The sequence below is a fragment of the Lagopus leucura genome, unplaced genomic scaffold (assembly GCF_019238085.1).
Source record: "Lagopus leucura isolate 7727_CA_CO unplaced genomic scaffold, USGS_WTPT01 111-10_obj-0_obj, whole genome shotgun sequence".
Lineage (NCBI taxonomy): Eukaryota > Metazoa > Chordata > Aves > Galliformes > Phasianidae > Lagopus > Lagopus leucura.
The window spans coordinates 15,597-29,944 of NW_024968987.1; the positions used below are offsets into that span (position 1 = coordinate 15,597).

General features: G+C 50.9%; 1 protein-coding gene across 4 annotated transcripts in view; it reads right to left on the bottom strand.

Moving 5' to 3' along the window:
• Positions 1-433: 433 nt before the first annotated feature.
• RPTOR (regulatory associated protein of MTOR complex 1) overlaps positions 434-14,348 on the bottom strand; it is a 118,624-nt gene continuing 104,709 nt past the window's right edge. For 2 of the 4 annotated variants that reach the window (XM_042894865.1, XM_042894863.1), the window contains 7 exons: positions 13,474-13,521; positions 9,037-9,143; positions 7,189-7,316; positions 7,012-7,098; positions 4,279-4,395; positions 3,679-3,808; positions 434-2,735 (listed from right to left, as the gene is read on the bottom strand). In XM_042894865.1, the coding sequence (XP_042750799.1) occupies positions 2,667-2,735; positions 3,679-3,808; positions 4,279-4,395; positions 7,012-7,098; positions 7,189-7,316; positions 9,037-9,143; positions 13,474-13,521 (686 nt within the window). In that variant the 3' untranslated portion in view covers positions 434-2,666. The remainder of the gene's footprint in view (positions 2,736-3,678; positions 3,809-4,278; positions 4,396-7,011; positions 7,099-7,188; positions 7,317-9,036; positions 9,144-13,473; positions 13,522-14,348) is intronic. The other 2 variants (XM_042894866.1, XM_042894864.1) reach the window with 1 other exon arrangement.

Sequence of the window (14,348 nt, forward strand, 5' to 3'; positions counted from 1 at the left end):
AGGGGACCTATAGGGGGTGGAGGGGAACCATAGAGATGAGGGCATCTGTAGCCAACAGAGGGGACCTATAGGGAATGGGGGGATATATAAAGGATGAGAGGATTTACAGGGGATAGAGGGGATCTATAGGGGATGGAGGCTATAAGGGATGGTGGGACACAGAGTGTGGCAGCTATAGGGAAAGGGGGCATAAGAGATGGGAGAAAGAGGATACAAGGGAGGGGGAGCTTAGGGGATGGTGGATAGCAGACTGGGGGACAAGGGGTGTCAGGATGGGTTTAGTGGGGGTGGAGCATATAGGAAATGAGTACAGGGGATGGGGAATGCAAGGAAGGAGCCCCACGGCTGCAGCACTCCATGTTCCCACGCTGTTTCTGCTCTCCCCACCTCCCCCCCCAACTCACTGTCCCACGAAACGATCCCCAGCCCATCACCATTTCTGCATTTATTTTTTATTAACCATTTATTTGTCTGTAATCGACTCTCACATTACAATCGTGTGTTGGTTTTATTGTTTGTCTGTATTTTTTTTTTTTTTAATATATATATATATTTTAAATTTTTGTAAAATAAATAGAGATAAGTGAACTTTTAGGTAGGATGCTCTCCAGACCCTCGGTTAAACCCCATGATTGAATCTCTGCATCACAGCTGTGAACACGCAGCCCCCAACACACACCGTGCTTGGATGGAAGCTACACCAGGCCAGGTAGCCACAAACCCACCTCGTGGTGGCCACCGTGCCCTCGTGCCAGGCAGTTCTCACTCCTTTGACAAATACACTGATAGAAGTTAAAAAGTCTATTGTTTGCTTTCAAGCTGTGTGTGTTAATCGGTTACGCAGAGCCCCCGGCGCGGGAGGCACAGCTCTGTTAGATCATCAGTAACGTCTGGTAACTCAGAAGTAGACTTTTAGGTAGTTTCTCCTTTAGTTTAAAGCCTTTGAGCCACGGATCTGCGGAGGGCCCTTTGTGGGGTCAGCACTGAGCCCTCAGCACCGCTCTGCCCACACAGTTCAAGGAAGCTCAGCACAAGGAGCATCCAGAGGTGCATGCAGCATTTTGTGGGCAGCTTCCCTGCAAGCCTGGCAGAGCCACGGGGCAGATTCCATGACCCAGCTGCCTGCAAACACAGGGAACGACGTTATCAGGTGTGCAGGGAGCAGTGCTGGGTCAGAGCCGTGGCAGAGGGGAAGCTGCCATTTACACATACGGGAACGTTTCTCTCCTCTCCATCACCGTCCGCCTCATCTCTGGCAGCGTGCTGGAAGGCTGCAGACCCACGGGTGCAGATGGAAGGGAATCTGGGGACTTGGGGTTTAGGAAGTCAACCTCAGTGGCCACAGTGACTTTTGCACGGTGCAAATCTGGTTCTTGGCCAGGGAAATTGCACCTCAGCAGCACTTGAAAGAAAACTGCCTTTTGGCTTTGCATCTCTCTTCCCCACGCTGATCTCCAGACACATTCCGGGCTTTAAGGGATAGAAACATTCATTACAGACTCAGAAGGTGCAGATAACAGAGCTGCCTGTTCCCTGGGGAGCTGGGACAAAGCTGCTTGCTCCAAGCAGGAAGACTTGCTGTCCTCCCTCTCTTTAGTGATTCCTGTGCTCAGATGTGTGGTTCTGCACCCCGTTCTGCAGGAGCACAGACAAGCCACAGCCACATACACACCATGTCTGTACTGCATACAAGCAGCCTCCAAGGTGCAAATGTCCAACACCTTGCTGAATTTTAGCACATGGAGTGAGAGGAAAGCTGTGGTTTGAGCTCGGCTCCTCTCAGCTCTGCTGGGCAGAAGTTCTGCAAGCGTGTTTGCAGAGTTCATTGTGAGCAAAAGGACAGTGACTGCAGAACTGTGACTGAGATACCCCAGCCTGCACCGTGTGCTCGAGTGGAAAGTGGTTACATGGTGACATGCTCCAGATGGGCTGGGATGATAGGGATGGCCATGCTTTCTTCCCTCTTGTCCTGGATGTGCAACCTTACAGTGCGGTGGCATCCTGCCCTGCTCCTGTCTTCTCCCCAAGCTCCATTCCTCAGGATCTCTGCCTTCCTTCTCTGTCGTGTGGTCTTCTGTCTCTTCCAGGGGAAGGGAAACCACATGAGAACAAGGGTCACATAACAAAGATTTTACCCTGCATCCCCTGCCCACCCTGGGCAGTGCAGGAGCCGCGCAGCTCTGCAGGCAGGCAGCCCAGGGCTGGTGGAGGGCTGGCTGTTGGGCACAGGGCGGTATCACCGGAGGGGTCCCTCTATGAGCTGGGACTCACAGAGCTGCAGCGAGTCCTGACGTCAGTTCTGAACGACGCTCCAGCAAAAGGAGGAAGCAAAGATCAAAACAAAGAACCTTCTTCGAGGGCACTGCCTCATCCGAAGCTCAGGAGCTGTGTTTCTAACAGAGAAGCCAACCACCGGAAACAAAAATAAAATATTCCTTTTTCTGCAGCTTTGAGAGGATACAGATGAAAAAAAAATAATAATAACAATAGTAGGAGATTGTCTCTCTCTTCCCCTCGCCCAAATCATCAGTAGCTAAGTCAGAACCAAAACGTTCAAGTTACGGGTTGCAGCAGCAGCCAACACGAAACATTCAAGTCGATGATGTCGCTATGTACACCGCGGGGGAGGCAGGCGCCGCCTGCTGGGACTGCGCTGCCACCGGCCGTTATCTGATCCGCTTCTCCACCGAGTACACCGAGATGTAGTAGTCATTGCTCCCGACTGCCAGGTGAGGCTGTGGAAAGGGCAAGAGGGGTACAGCTGGTGCGTGGTAACGGGTGACATTTGCAGCAGTAATGCCCAGCTGCTGGAAAGCTCTGAACGCAGCTCTGACGACATTTCTGCCAGCACCTACGTTGTCCCAGAGAGTTATGCGCCCATTCCAGCCAGAGAAAAAAACGATGGTGGCTATTCGTTGCCAACCTGAAACATAATTTTTCTAAATGGCTGCAAAACTGCTCGGTAGGAACGGTCGCCTGGGCTGAAAATTAACAATCCCTGCTGGGAGAGGGCCTGGAATAACCCTGCTAAGGAGACCTGGGCTGGAGAGGGTTTTGTGAGTTTGCTGATTCAAAGAGCAACACAAACATTCAGCCACTTCTCCCCCAGCCTCCAGCTGCAGGACAGCCTACGTGTGCCTTTAGCTTTTGCAGATCTCCAATTGCTTTGCTGCACAGCATTCGGTCTTCCTACAGCCTTACATAAGGGACAGTGTAAAAGCAGCCCCAGAGACACCCGGGCAAACCTGCTGTCTGCAACAGAGGAGGCATGGAATAAATAAGCACAGAGTGCTTGGAAGTGAGAGACTGTCCCTCTGCAGGCAGCTCCAGGCAAAAGCACCATGGAGGATTTCTGTGGTGAGAACCAGGGAGCCACACAAGGCTGCAGACCCAGAGTGATGGCGACAGCACAGCAAGCTGAGCCACGGGTCAAAAGGGCTCAGCAGCTCGGAGCTGTGTGCTGCTCTGCTCTGGGGGTCATAAAGCAGCAGCACTGCTGGGCCCTTTGCACACTCATGTGGAACTGACTGGAAGAGGATCTGGGCAGAGGGGCTCAGAGACATTCAGAAAACAGGGACAGTCCTGCTCCGTGCTGGGGAGTCTCTCTGCTTTTCCCTCTACTAATGTCAACTTTAAGTGAGAAATGCAAATTCCAAAATCCAAGAAGAGAATACAGACCCAGTGAGGATGGAAAGCCAGGCAGCTGATGGCTCCAACTCTTTGTCCCATAAAACCATCGTAGTATTTGATATTGTTGATCAGCTCACCGTTTCCATTGTAGATTGCAGTGAATTGATTCATTGAGCCACTGAAAGGAACCCAGAGAGGATGGTGTTATTGACAGCAGTGTGGTAACACCGATATTTTTTCTCCAGCCCCTTTTTCAGCTGAGGCTGAGCTGCTCATCAGGTTGGTGGGCAAGCAGCTCTTAAGCAGTGAGACCAACATTAACTGTACCATGGCAACCTCAGGAGAGAGATGTGCAGAAAGGCTCGAACCACAGTTACCTGCTACACTGTGGGATTGAGACAGGAAACATGGAGAGCTGTGCTTACATGTGCTGTAGAGTGGGTCCTTGCTCTGTGCCCACACATCCATAGGAACGTGAGACCCTACAGCACCGCTCTGGTTTTGCTGCTGCGTGGAAGGCAGAAAATAACTGGGAACAAAGCTGCATTTTTTGTGGTGAGGTTAGAACCAGTTAACCCACAGGTGAGGTTGCACAGACAAATCCTCTCTTTTCACTCCAGGGATGCAAGAGGCAAAACAAGAACTTACCATGCAAAGAGGTTGGCTTGCGGGTGAATGTCGAGGGCTGTGAGCCCTTTGACTATCTGGAGGACCTTCATGGACTCTGGCATCCGGGGGTCGAAGAAGCGCACGTCTCCATTCACACTGCCAACACAGGAGGTTCACAACGTCAGGCCGTGCCCAGGCCGGGTCCTGCAGCCCTCAAGCACAGCCTGCCTGCAAGCCGACCACCTCCAGCAGAAGGTTAGCAGAGAGACACGTGCACCACTGTCTCCTCTGCCAACGCAGCTGAATTTCCACTGATGTCGTTGATATTTGGTACCATCCACAAAGCACTCAGTGCTGTGCAAACAGCTCTGCTCTGCCCTCGGGAGCGATCCGTTAGTACTTTTATCACTTACAACCCAGCCCCAAGTATGAGTGCCTTTACTGTTATGTTGTCTCCAATGCACTGAGCTACATGTCAGAACCAAACTCCTTCTCCTTTTCGCTGTAGAAAATTGGATTAGAAAACTGTAACCAGATGGGATCTGCTGGTACAATCCATTACACCAAGTGTCTGCACACAGGAGCACATCCCCACTGCCCAGAGCGCCCTGTAGACCCCATGTAACAAACACTGCTTCACACCCGGGCTGTCAGCCCCATCTGTGGCTTTATGAGGGAGGAGAAGTTGGGGAAAGCAATAGCAGCAGCGACAAGACGCCGCGCTTGGTGAATCGAGCACTTTTCCAACACAAAGGATTTCTTGTTGTTAAGTGATGTCTCTAAAATAACCGAGCAGAATCCCATCTGTTACAAGTGGACGCATCTCCTAACAGCCCTGGAACAGAGGGCTGAGGATTTTGTGGAGGCTCATCTGCTCCTCTGTGCTCCTTAGGACAGACTAAGGGACAGGCACAGAGATCTCCCATGGAACTGAAGGCAGTGTCACCTCATCTGACCTTACTCTCCTGGCAGCACATCCAAAGCTTCTGACACCACAACTTCTGAAGTGCTTTTTTTTCCCCTCTCAAGTCCCTGGTGGCTGTGTACAACTGTGAATCACATGACAGAGATCAGAACAACTGAAAAAACATGAAGAAGTCTATTGCCTCCTGTTTTCTTACCTCCAGAATATCTAATACCGATGAAAAGCTGCTAAACAGGATTACTTATACCAGCGTAAGAAGCTGCAACTCCAGCTGTCACATAATTAAATTCAAGACAAATTAAACTCCAGGTTAATTTACATCCAGAATACCGGATGGAAATACTACTTGAGAGAGATGAAATATACAGCACACTCATTTAATGCATCACGTGGTGAACCAATGCTGAGCAACGAGGGCCACAGGACCAGGTCAGAGCCAGCCATTCTGTCTTCACCGCTCCCATCCCTGGTCCAGATGAAAAGTTTCTCTGTTATTCAGAGAATTACTCCATAAGCAATACAGTGCCTCACAGTATTTTTTAGGAAATAGTTACACCAGAACCTTCTGTGATCTAGAGTTTGCTTTCCTTGGATCACAGAATCACAGAACGGCCTGGGTTGCAAAGGAGCACAGTGCTCATCCAGTTCCAACCCCCTGCTGTGTGCAGGTCACCAACCAGCAGCCCAGGCTGCCCAGAGCCACATCCAGCCTGGCCTTGCATGCCAGCAGGGATGGGGCATCCACAGCCTCCTTGGGCAACCTGTGCCAGTGCCTCACCACCCTCTGGGTGAAAACTTCCTCTTAATATCCAACCTAAAACCATTCCCCCTTGTCCTATCATCCTATCACTATCCACCCATGCAAACAGTCGTTCCCCCTCCACGGATCTTGCTGTCAAATGAATGAGAGTGTGAAGTGGGAGAAACTGAGAGCAATGAGGTCTGCCGTAAGAAGCAGAGTTCCTCCAGAACGAGACCAGACCTGTCTGCTGAGGCACACCACGTTCTCATACCCTTTCAATCCTGAGAAACAGCATCATTTGCTGGTAAGGACATCGAGGAGGGGGAAAAAGGTGCCTTCAGATACAGGCTGGCCAAGCATGCAGGCCTGAGCCCTGAGATTGTTGAAAGAGATTATGGAAAGGAAGATTAAAAACTCTCATACGTGAGCCTGACAAATCTGGCAGCCACGTCACTTAAGTCTCCTTCTGAAAAATCTTAGTAATTATTTTGCTGACCCATCCCCCACTTCAGGAAAGTTCTGCACCGCAGAAAATGGGCTTGTTTGCATTTTGTAACCAAGTAAAAAAGAGCCTCTCTGTGTGCAAACAGCAGCATCGTGACAATAAATTATAATCTGTCGTTCTTTAATGGCCAAATAAGTACATGCTGCTCTACGCAGCATTTACCAGGCTGCAGAAATGGATTTATGTGTAGAAAATTGCTAGATAGCAAAGTAATCCTGCACAGCAATGTGCCCAACAGATGCAACATAAACCTCCTTCCTTCTCGCGTTCCATCTCAAATGACCCCACAAAGATGCTGGCAATAAAGAACAACAACATGAGATGCTATATCGAGCTTGGGTTTCTGGTTCACTCGATGCCTCCCTCACACGCCTCGTGATAGTGATTTCAGCACAGCTACTTTCTTGTTTACTCTCAGACCTCACTAACAGGCTTCCAAAGAAAGCTCTGCGTTTCTTTTTGCCTTCTCGCCACCAGGTTTGCAGCAGGAGTTAATTACTGAAGCAACTGTCAAACTCTTTACACTTTCAGCTCCTGAAATACCAGAAGCAGATTTCAAGCAGCAAAGCAAAACAGCCCCACCAGTGAAATCTCTTCTACCTGACGCTCATGATGTGGCCTTCAGGATGCTTCTGCAGGTACGCCTTCACCACCCAGGCTGTGTGCTCCCTGTAGGTCATGACACGGCTGAGGAATAAGCAGAGAGGGGAGAGGTGGTGAAGGCACGGCGGGGGAAAGGCGGGGAGAGAGCAGAGAGCAGGGCAGCACAGCGATTACCATTCGCTCAGAGCCATCCTCCGGTCGAACACGCGGATGGAGCCGTCACCCAGCCCTGCCACGATCAGTGACCGATGGGAGTCGCACGACAGGCTGGTCACACAGCTGTCTGCCCCGGTGGGGATGTCCTGCAGAGAGAGCACACGAAGCCCAGCTGACACCGAGGTGTGTCTTCAAACCTGCAGCCCCCAGGAGGAGGCATGAGGGGCAGGCTGCTAAGCCAGACACATCCCTGTTCTCCTCCTCCTCCTTTCCTCATTCTGTACATCAGTTCAAAACCAAACCATGGTTAAACCGTGGCACTGCACTGGTGCAGCCTTCCTCCAGACTCTCTGGATAGACCAGAAGTGGGAGAGGTGGCCCTGGAGATGATGGTCACTGCTGTGGGTGATAGAGCTGTGCGTCCCCACAGCTCAGCCCAAAGAGCCCAGGGGAGGAATTCCAGCAAAACCTGCTTTTGTGAAAAGCAAGGCACAGTCTGTTTTAGGAAGGAAAAGTTTATATTATCCTCTACTAAGTGTATCTATTAAGATAAAACAAATTGCCAGAGGGGTCATCTCTCCATGAACCATCTTTGTTAGGTGTGAGCTGTGAAAGCCACCAGAAGAACAGGCAAGGTGGTAAATGTTTGGAGGACTTTAGTCAAGGAAGAAGAAAGTACCTGTAGAAAGCAAAAACTTGTAATGGCACATACAGGAACACAAATAAACCCAAACCTAAGCATGTCACAGTCTGTGTACCTCTGCAGCTCTGGAGCAGTGTCTGAGCAGACACAGCCCTGGACAGTGCTGTGCCACCTAGCAGTGACAAGCAACTCAGGTGTTAGGTGGCAGACACTGTGTGCACTGAAAGAAATGACATGAAGAAAGAAAACTGGAGCTCACAAGGAGCTGTGCTGGGAGCACGTGGTGCACTCTCACTCCTATGCTGTTTGCTTCCCTCTTTCTGCTTGCCATAAGCAAAAGAATTGCTCGGAATCATGCCTATGGTTGGCATGAAGAAAAACATTTTCAGTTACATCAAGTAAAAACTAAGCAGTGCTGCAAAAGTGGGATAACAATCAGGAGGCACGTTAGAGCTGCATTAGCTAATTTCACACTTCAGTCCTATTTTTGCTGTCGCACATATTCACCTTTCCTAGCTGCTATTCACAGCCGAGTGAAGGAGCTGCTGGCTGGAGCACCCAACTCCAGGGCTGTTTGAGCCAGCCATGCTAACTGCCTGAAAGCAGAGCTTGTCTTTGAAGCAGGAACAAGCAGCAGAAGTGAAAATGAGGTACTTGCTTCTTCAGCTACATCCAAAGTGCTTCCAGAGGTTCACTTTTTGCAGTTCAAAGAGTGGGAAGCACCTTTGTTAGCTCAGCTTACATCACTTTCTGCTCTTCGTGCTGAATTTCAGTTTTCCAGTGTTACTGAGTCAGGAAGTTCCAACCACTCCAATTTCAACACCACCACTCTTTGTAATTAAAAAAGAAACTCTTTTTTAGATGCTTGCAGCACAATCACTCATCCTCATCATTTCAAAGATTTTCACCTCCTGAATTTTGATGTTTTCTAGTTTACACAGAAAAAAATATGGGAAAGTAATTAAGATTAACATAGGCTTAATCATCCTGCCTTGCAGGGTTGAAGCATGGCAGCTTTTATCCAGGGCTGATTATCTTCCAGGAAGTCTGGAAACAAGCCTTCCTGTTCTCTGCAGCATGGCAACCTCACTCAGCAACCTGCTGCAGATGCAGAGCCTTGTGCTTGCTGCTCACAGGACGCCCCAGCAGCTCTCCTGTGTGCAGGCAGCAGTGTAGGAGTGTTCCTGGAGGGAAATGCTGAGGGGGACACGCGTGGATCTTACCTGCACTTTCATTTCCCTGTCTGTGTCCCAGATGCGGATTATCCTCACGTCTCCTGAGGTCATGAGCAGCCCAGTCTCTTGTTCCCAGTCGACCACCATTCCTGCTCCTAGGAGAAAACAAAGGCAGGGTGTGTAAGTTACTCAAGTCAGCAGAGGCAGATCTGCACTACTTACAGCCCAGCGTCCGCAGCACAAGGCCACGGAATCTGTTGTCATTACAGGCAATCTGCAACTGCATACACACATCCACACAACCTCCAAAGGGGATCAAAGCAGGTGCTCCTGGATTTGAGTCCAGTTTATGGCCTCTGCTTCTTGGCTGGAGGAAATGCTTAGGAAAGCCTGGGTGCAGAATGTTAAACTCGTGGGGCAGACACGGCCCTGCAGGGGTCCTCATAAACCACCCACCCCATACAGAACGCTGCACCCAGCAGAGACTGAAGCAGACCAAAGTGGTGCCATCACACACAGCAAAACATGTGATCCTCTGCATTGCTGGGACCCCTCATTTTAATAGAAGTATGTGGCTAAGGAACAAGAAATACTATCAGCAGTGCTGCAGGGTACCGAACTAAACATTGCTAGGAGTAAAAACCAACTAGCTCTACAACAGGTTTGGCAATTACACTGCTGAAGATACATCTGTGAGAGTTTTTGGTCCTCATCTTTGAGTGCACAACCCGATTGCTGGCTGAAGTTTACACAGAAGTTCTCACGTAAGCCTCCTGCAGCACAGAATGGATATCCCTGTACAGCTGACTTTGGCATCTGCACACAGACAGGCTGGCAGCCTGTGTGAACCGGTGAACTTTGCTGGCTTGGCAATTTGCAGAGACAAATCCACCTCCCTTCCAGTCAGGGAACAACGTGCCCCACACGAGCTCCCTCAGCCCACACAGAGCAACTGCTGTCAGAACGCAGCAGTGCTTGGATCCCAGAATTAACTGCAACAAAACCCTTCGTTAGGAGGGGAACTCTCCAAGGAACAATTCTTGTACATTTAATTAGAGGGAACTTCTGGACCACCACAGCGTGCAAACATGTTGCTAAAAGCAGAGAGCTGTGCACCAACCACCCTTCGCTGTTTATGCTGCAAAGGCTGACCAACCCAAAGCTACACAGGGCTACAGGGATGCTTTGGTTCATTAAAAACACTCCATGGGAGCGTCAGAAACACTTTGCCGACCAAGGACCAGCAGCCGGTGCCGCCTGCAGAGGGCGCGCGGGCGCCGAGTAGAAGGGCCGGGTGCGGCGGGCGCGCGAAACCGCGGCTTAAATGCGGCCGCGGGGAGAAAAAACCTCTGTGACACAGCGCGGGTGTTCGGCTGCGAGTAGCGCGGGAGGGCGCCTTCCGACGCTGCGGCTGAAACGGCACCGACTGCGCGAAACGAAACAGAGCCGAACTATTCCACCGAAGGGCAAATGGTGTCATGGGGGGAACGACAGAGCGCTGGCTCACGTCTACATGTTAAATCGTAGTGTTTTAGGATGAGGGGAAAACAGAGACTTACTGCTAATTACAATTTCCTTTTTAATTAATGGAGGTCCTCCTCCTGGACTCACCCGCTGAGTGCTGGCTGGTGGCTGCAGGACGCTTCAGCCTCACTGAGGCAGAAGGAAATGCATCCTGCAGGTACCTGCAGCCCTGCTCCTGAGCTCCTCGTGCTTACAGCAGTGGGACAGAGAGGGGTGACCCCATGCAGCCCCCCAAGCTGTGACCCCACACAGCCCCTGACACACCTGAGGCCACGCATCTGCAGGAATGGGACCCAGCAATGCAGTTCCCCAAAAGCATCGTTAGCTAAGATTAAGGTTATCCTGTAAGGAATGATATGTTTCCAGGTAACAAGTGATAAATCATCCACAATGCAGGGGGAAAAAAAAAATGAGGTGGCTGTTGCTGTTCCTGAGCCGTTTAGCACAAGTGCTTGCAGTGCTGTGTGATGGGAGATGATGAGCAGAGCAGCCGCTCTCGAGGCTGTAACTTCCTATGGCTGCTCCCCCAGGATTCCCCCCGTGCATCAGATATGTGTCTCATGGGGGCTGTTCCCTGTATAAGTTTCAATAAATAACAGCGATGTTGAAAACGGCTGCCTTCTGGTGTCTGTGCTTATTTCTTCATCATGGCTGAACGTGGGCAGCCCGCACCAGGCACCATCAGGAACACCTGCACAGCCCACAGACAGCAGCACCTCGCACTGTGATGGATGATTTCTGACCACAGACCCCCGTGGCTGAGCAGTGAGACACAGGGCTGCCTTCCCCTCCAGGAGGCAGTGGGAGGGCTGCGTGACCTCACCTTACTAATTCTCACAGTATCCTTCAGTCAGTGTCCCTCTCCTCATGCCAAGGACTACGCACAGCAAGGGAGAGCAGGACCTGCGATGCTGGAAATGCACACAAAACCCCAGAGCTGCAACATCTCCAATTATGTTATTTCCGTAACCAGAACTCAGGTGTTTCTCCCAAACTTGCTCCTATGGGACTTACCCCCAGACTCTGGGAGGTGTGGGCTCACTTTACCTTCCCCCCTTGCTCTACAGCACAACCTCAATGTGATTCTGATCCTTGGACTATTTGCTGGCTGCATCCTCCCCGGGGCAAAGCCACCCCGGATCCCCCCAGGTGCTGAGACCCCCCCTGATTGCCTCCTCTTCTCCCTCTCCCACCTGCAGGGTTACAGAGCGCAGGAGCAGCAGCGTGACTCAAAGCAGAGCACAGCCCCAGAGGGCACGGCCCTGTATTTCTGCAGTGCAGGTACTGACGTCCTTCACTTTGTTAGGGAAGCCCCAGGAGAGCAGGAAGGAAGCAGGGAGCTGGCAAGCATGTGCTTCTTCTTTCTTGCTTGGCTTAAGTAGAAATTTGCTTGAGGTACGACAGATGACGGCTGTTTACCTACTGGGGCCAACAGCTCCCACGAGGCAGCGATGGATGGGAGTGCATGCAGGTTGGACATGCATCCCCTTGTTAACACATCTCCCTGTATCACTCGGGGGGCCCTGGGGATGGAGGCAACGCAGCTCACACGGACGTGAGGGATTCTGCTGCTGATCTGCACTCGGTGGCCCGATGTGACCTGCACCATCATGAAACCATTGGTCTTTCTCCAACGTACCAGAGATCTGCAGTGCAGCCATTTGTGCAGAGCGAGGCATGAATGAAGAAACAGCCCCTTAGCTTCCATTCAGTAAAATCCCCACAGAAGACTGGGCAATGAGAACGGATTTTTGGTGCTTTAGTGATGAAATAGTGATGCATTCTGCTGCCAAATGAATGGAGAACCTCACATGCTTTTAAGATTTCCTTAGCAGGCGAGAAGAGACTGTGAATATTTCGTACTGATTCCCAGGTATTTGCTTGCAGTTGCAGGGATGCAGTGCAGTTGCTTGGCATTAGCAGCGCTGCTCCAACAAGAGAGTTGCTGGCCCTTCCTTATGCTGCTCGGATGCCTGCATTACCAAGCAGGGAATTCCCTGCAGCCACACCTTGCTAATCTCAGCCTTTCCATTTGAGAATAGATTTCTGAGCGAAACACAGAGCCACAATGATGAAAGCAACACATCAGCTTTGCTAATTTCAGTTTCAGAGCTTTGCTTCCAAAGAGGGATCCGCAAAGACCTCCAGCTAAAGAGCTCTGCATCGCACACCCCCGCCATCGTTTTCGTCCTGTTGATCACTATGGATGTGCTTGGCTCCTATCAGTCAGCAAAGATCAATAACTGCAGAGCAGCTCAGGAGCATCATGTCAGCACTCACCCACGTATGTGTGTGCACACAGATACTGGCATGTCAGCCATCTGCTTCCCAGCAGCAAGAAGGGGTCAGGCTGGGTGCCATGCAGCGCTGGGTCCCACAGCAGGAGGCTGGGGGCTCATCTACCTCCCTGCCACATGATAGAACAGAACCTGTACCATTTACCGGGCATTTCCCTGCCAAAGGACTAAGCTCACTCTCCTAAGCCTGCTAGGTGAGATTCTTTAGCTTCTCTCTCTGAAGTGATCTTTATAGCAGAAGTGTATTACAAAACAATCCCAGCAAAATCCACATCAGCTTAATGGCCTCTTGCATTTGGAACCTGTCTTCCAAACTCCTTTGCCTGGGGATGCTTTGAGATCTTCCAAGAAAGAGAGATTTCTGCCTCCCAGAAAACTGCCCACGCTTCCTGCGCAGAGTTCAGCAGGTGATGCAGACCTGTGGACCTTTATCCTTTCCTTCAGTGCCGGGCTGAGCTCACAGCACCGTCCCTGCATTGCTCACAGCCATCACAGACACACACAGCATGAGGAGTGGAGAGGGAGGAGCAGCAAAGCCTTCCAGGAGCCACAAGGACCCAGCAATCATTCCAAACAACTCCAAAAACCAACCAACCAACCAGACGTGGACGAGGAGCTCCTTCCCACCCCGCCTGGCCATAGGAACAGGAAAGAAAGGACTCACCTCCCTGCTTACTTCTGTCAAGATAGATTGAAACCCTTCGGGCCAGACCTGTGAGAAGACAGGGATTAGGGGTGACACCACGGGTCAAGCCAGAGCAAAACAAATCTTACAACAGGATTAGAAAAAGCAAGTTGAAGCAAAGGTCAGGACAGAGAGAGAAGCAGAAGCATCGAGAGCAGCACATGCCTCCATCCCGAGCAGCATTAGTTCGGTCGCAGCCCCTTCCCAGGACCATGGCTGTGCCCACACCATGCCTGCAGGTCTGACATTTCCTCTTGAACGAGGAGATCTGGGAGCTGCACTGAGCTGGCTCTGAGTGAGAGAGTGAGGAGAGCCAGGGCCAGAGCCCAGCTGGTACGCAGCTCTGGTACCAGTGGGGAGCTGCAGCTCCCATGGAACTGACAGAGCACAGCGTGGGTGCATCACACAGAGCTCGGGGGGAGCAGCCCAAGGGCAGCTGGGAGCAGATACCAGAACTGCTTGGCTTTTCCTACAGCTTTTCTGCAGAATTTATGCTGCCTTGAAACACTATGGCTACTGAGAACATCTTTTGCCATTTTTTCAGATCCTCCTGTCTCTCGTGTTTGTCATGTGAGAAGTAACACTGCATTACACCAGAGCACCTGGTACCGATGCATCTTTAATTTTGACTTAAAAAGGCTTTCTTGGCACATTGTGCACGCAGACGCAGATCTAATTAAGATCAAAATCAACACAGTCAACTGCCCACACAGCAGTTTACCACTGTTTAAGATTCACCATCCCTGAGTCTCACTCAAGCCGACTGATGTGCAATGAGCTGGGGTCAAGCTACTTCTGAGCGAGAGCATCTGACCCAGCTCAGCACTTGGTGCATTCAGTTCTTTCACCTCGGG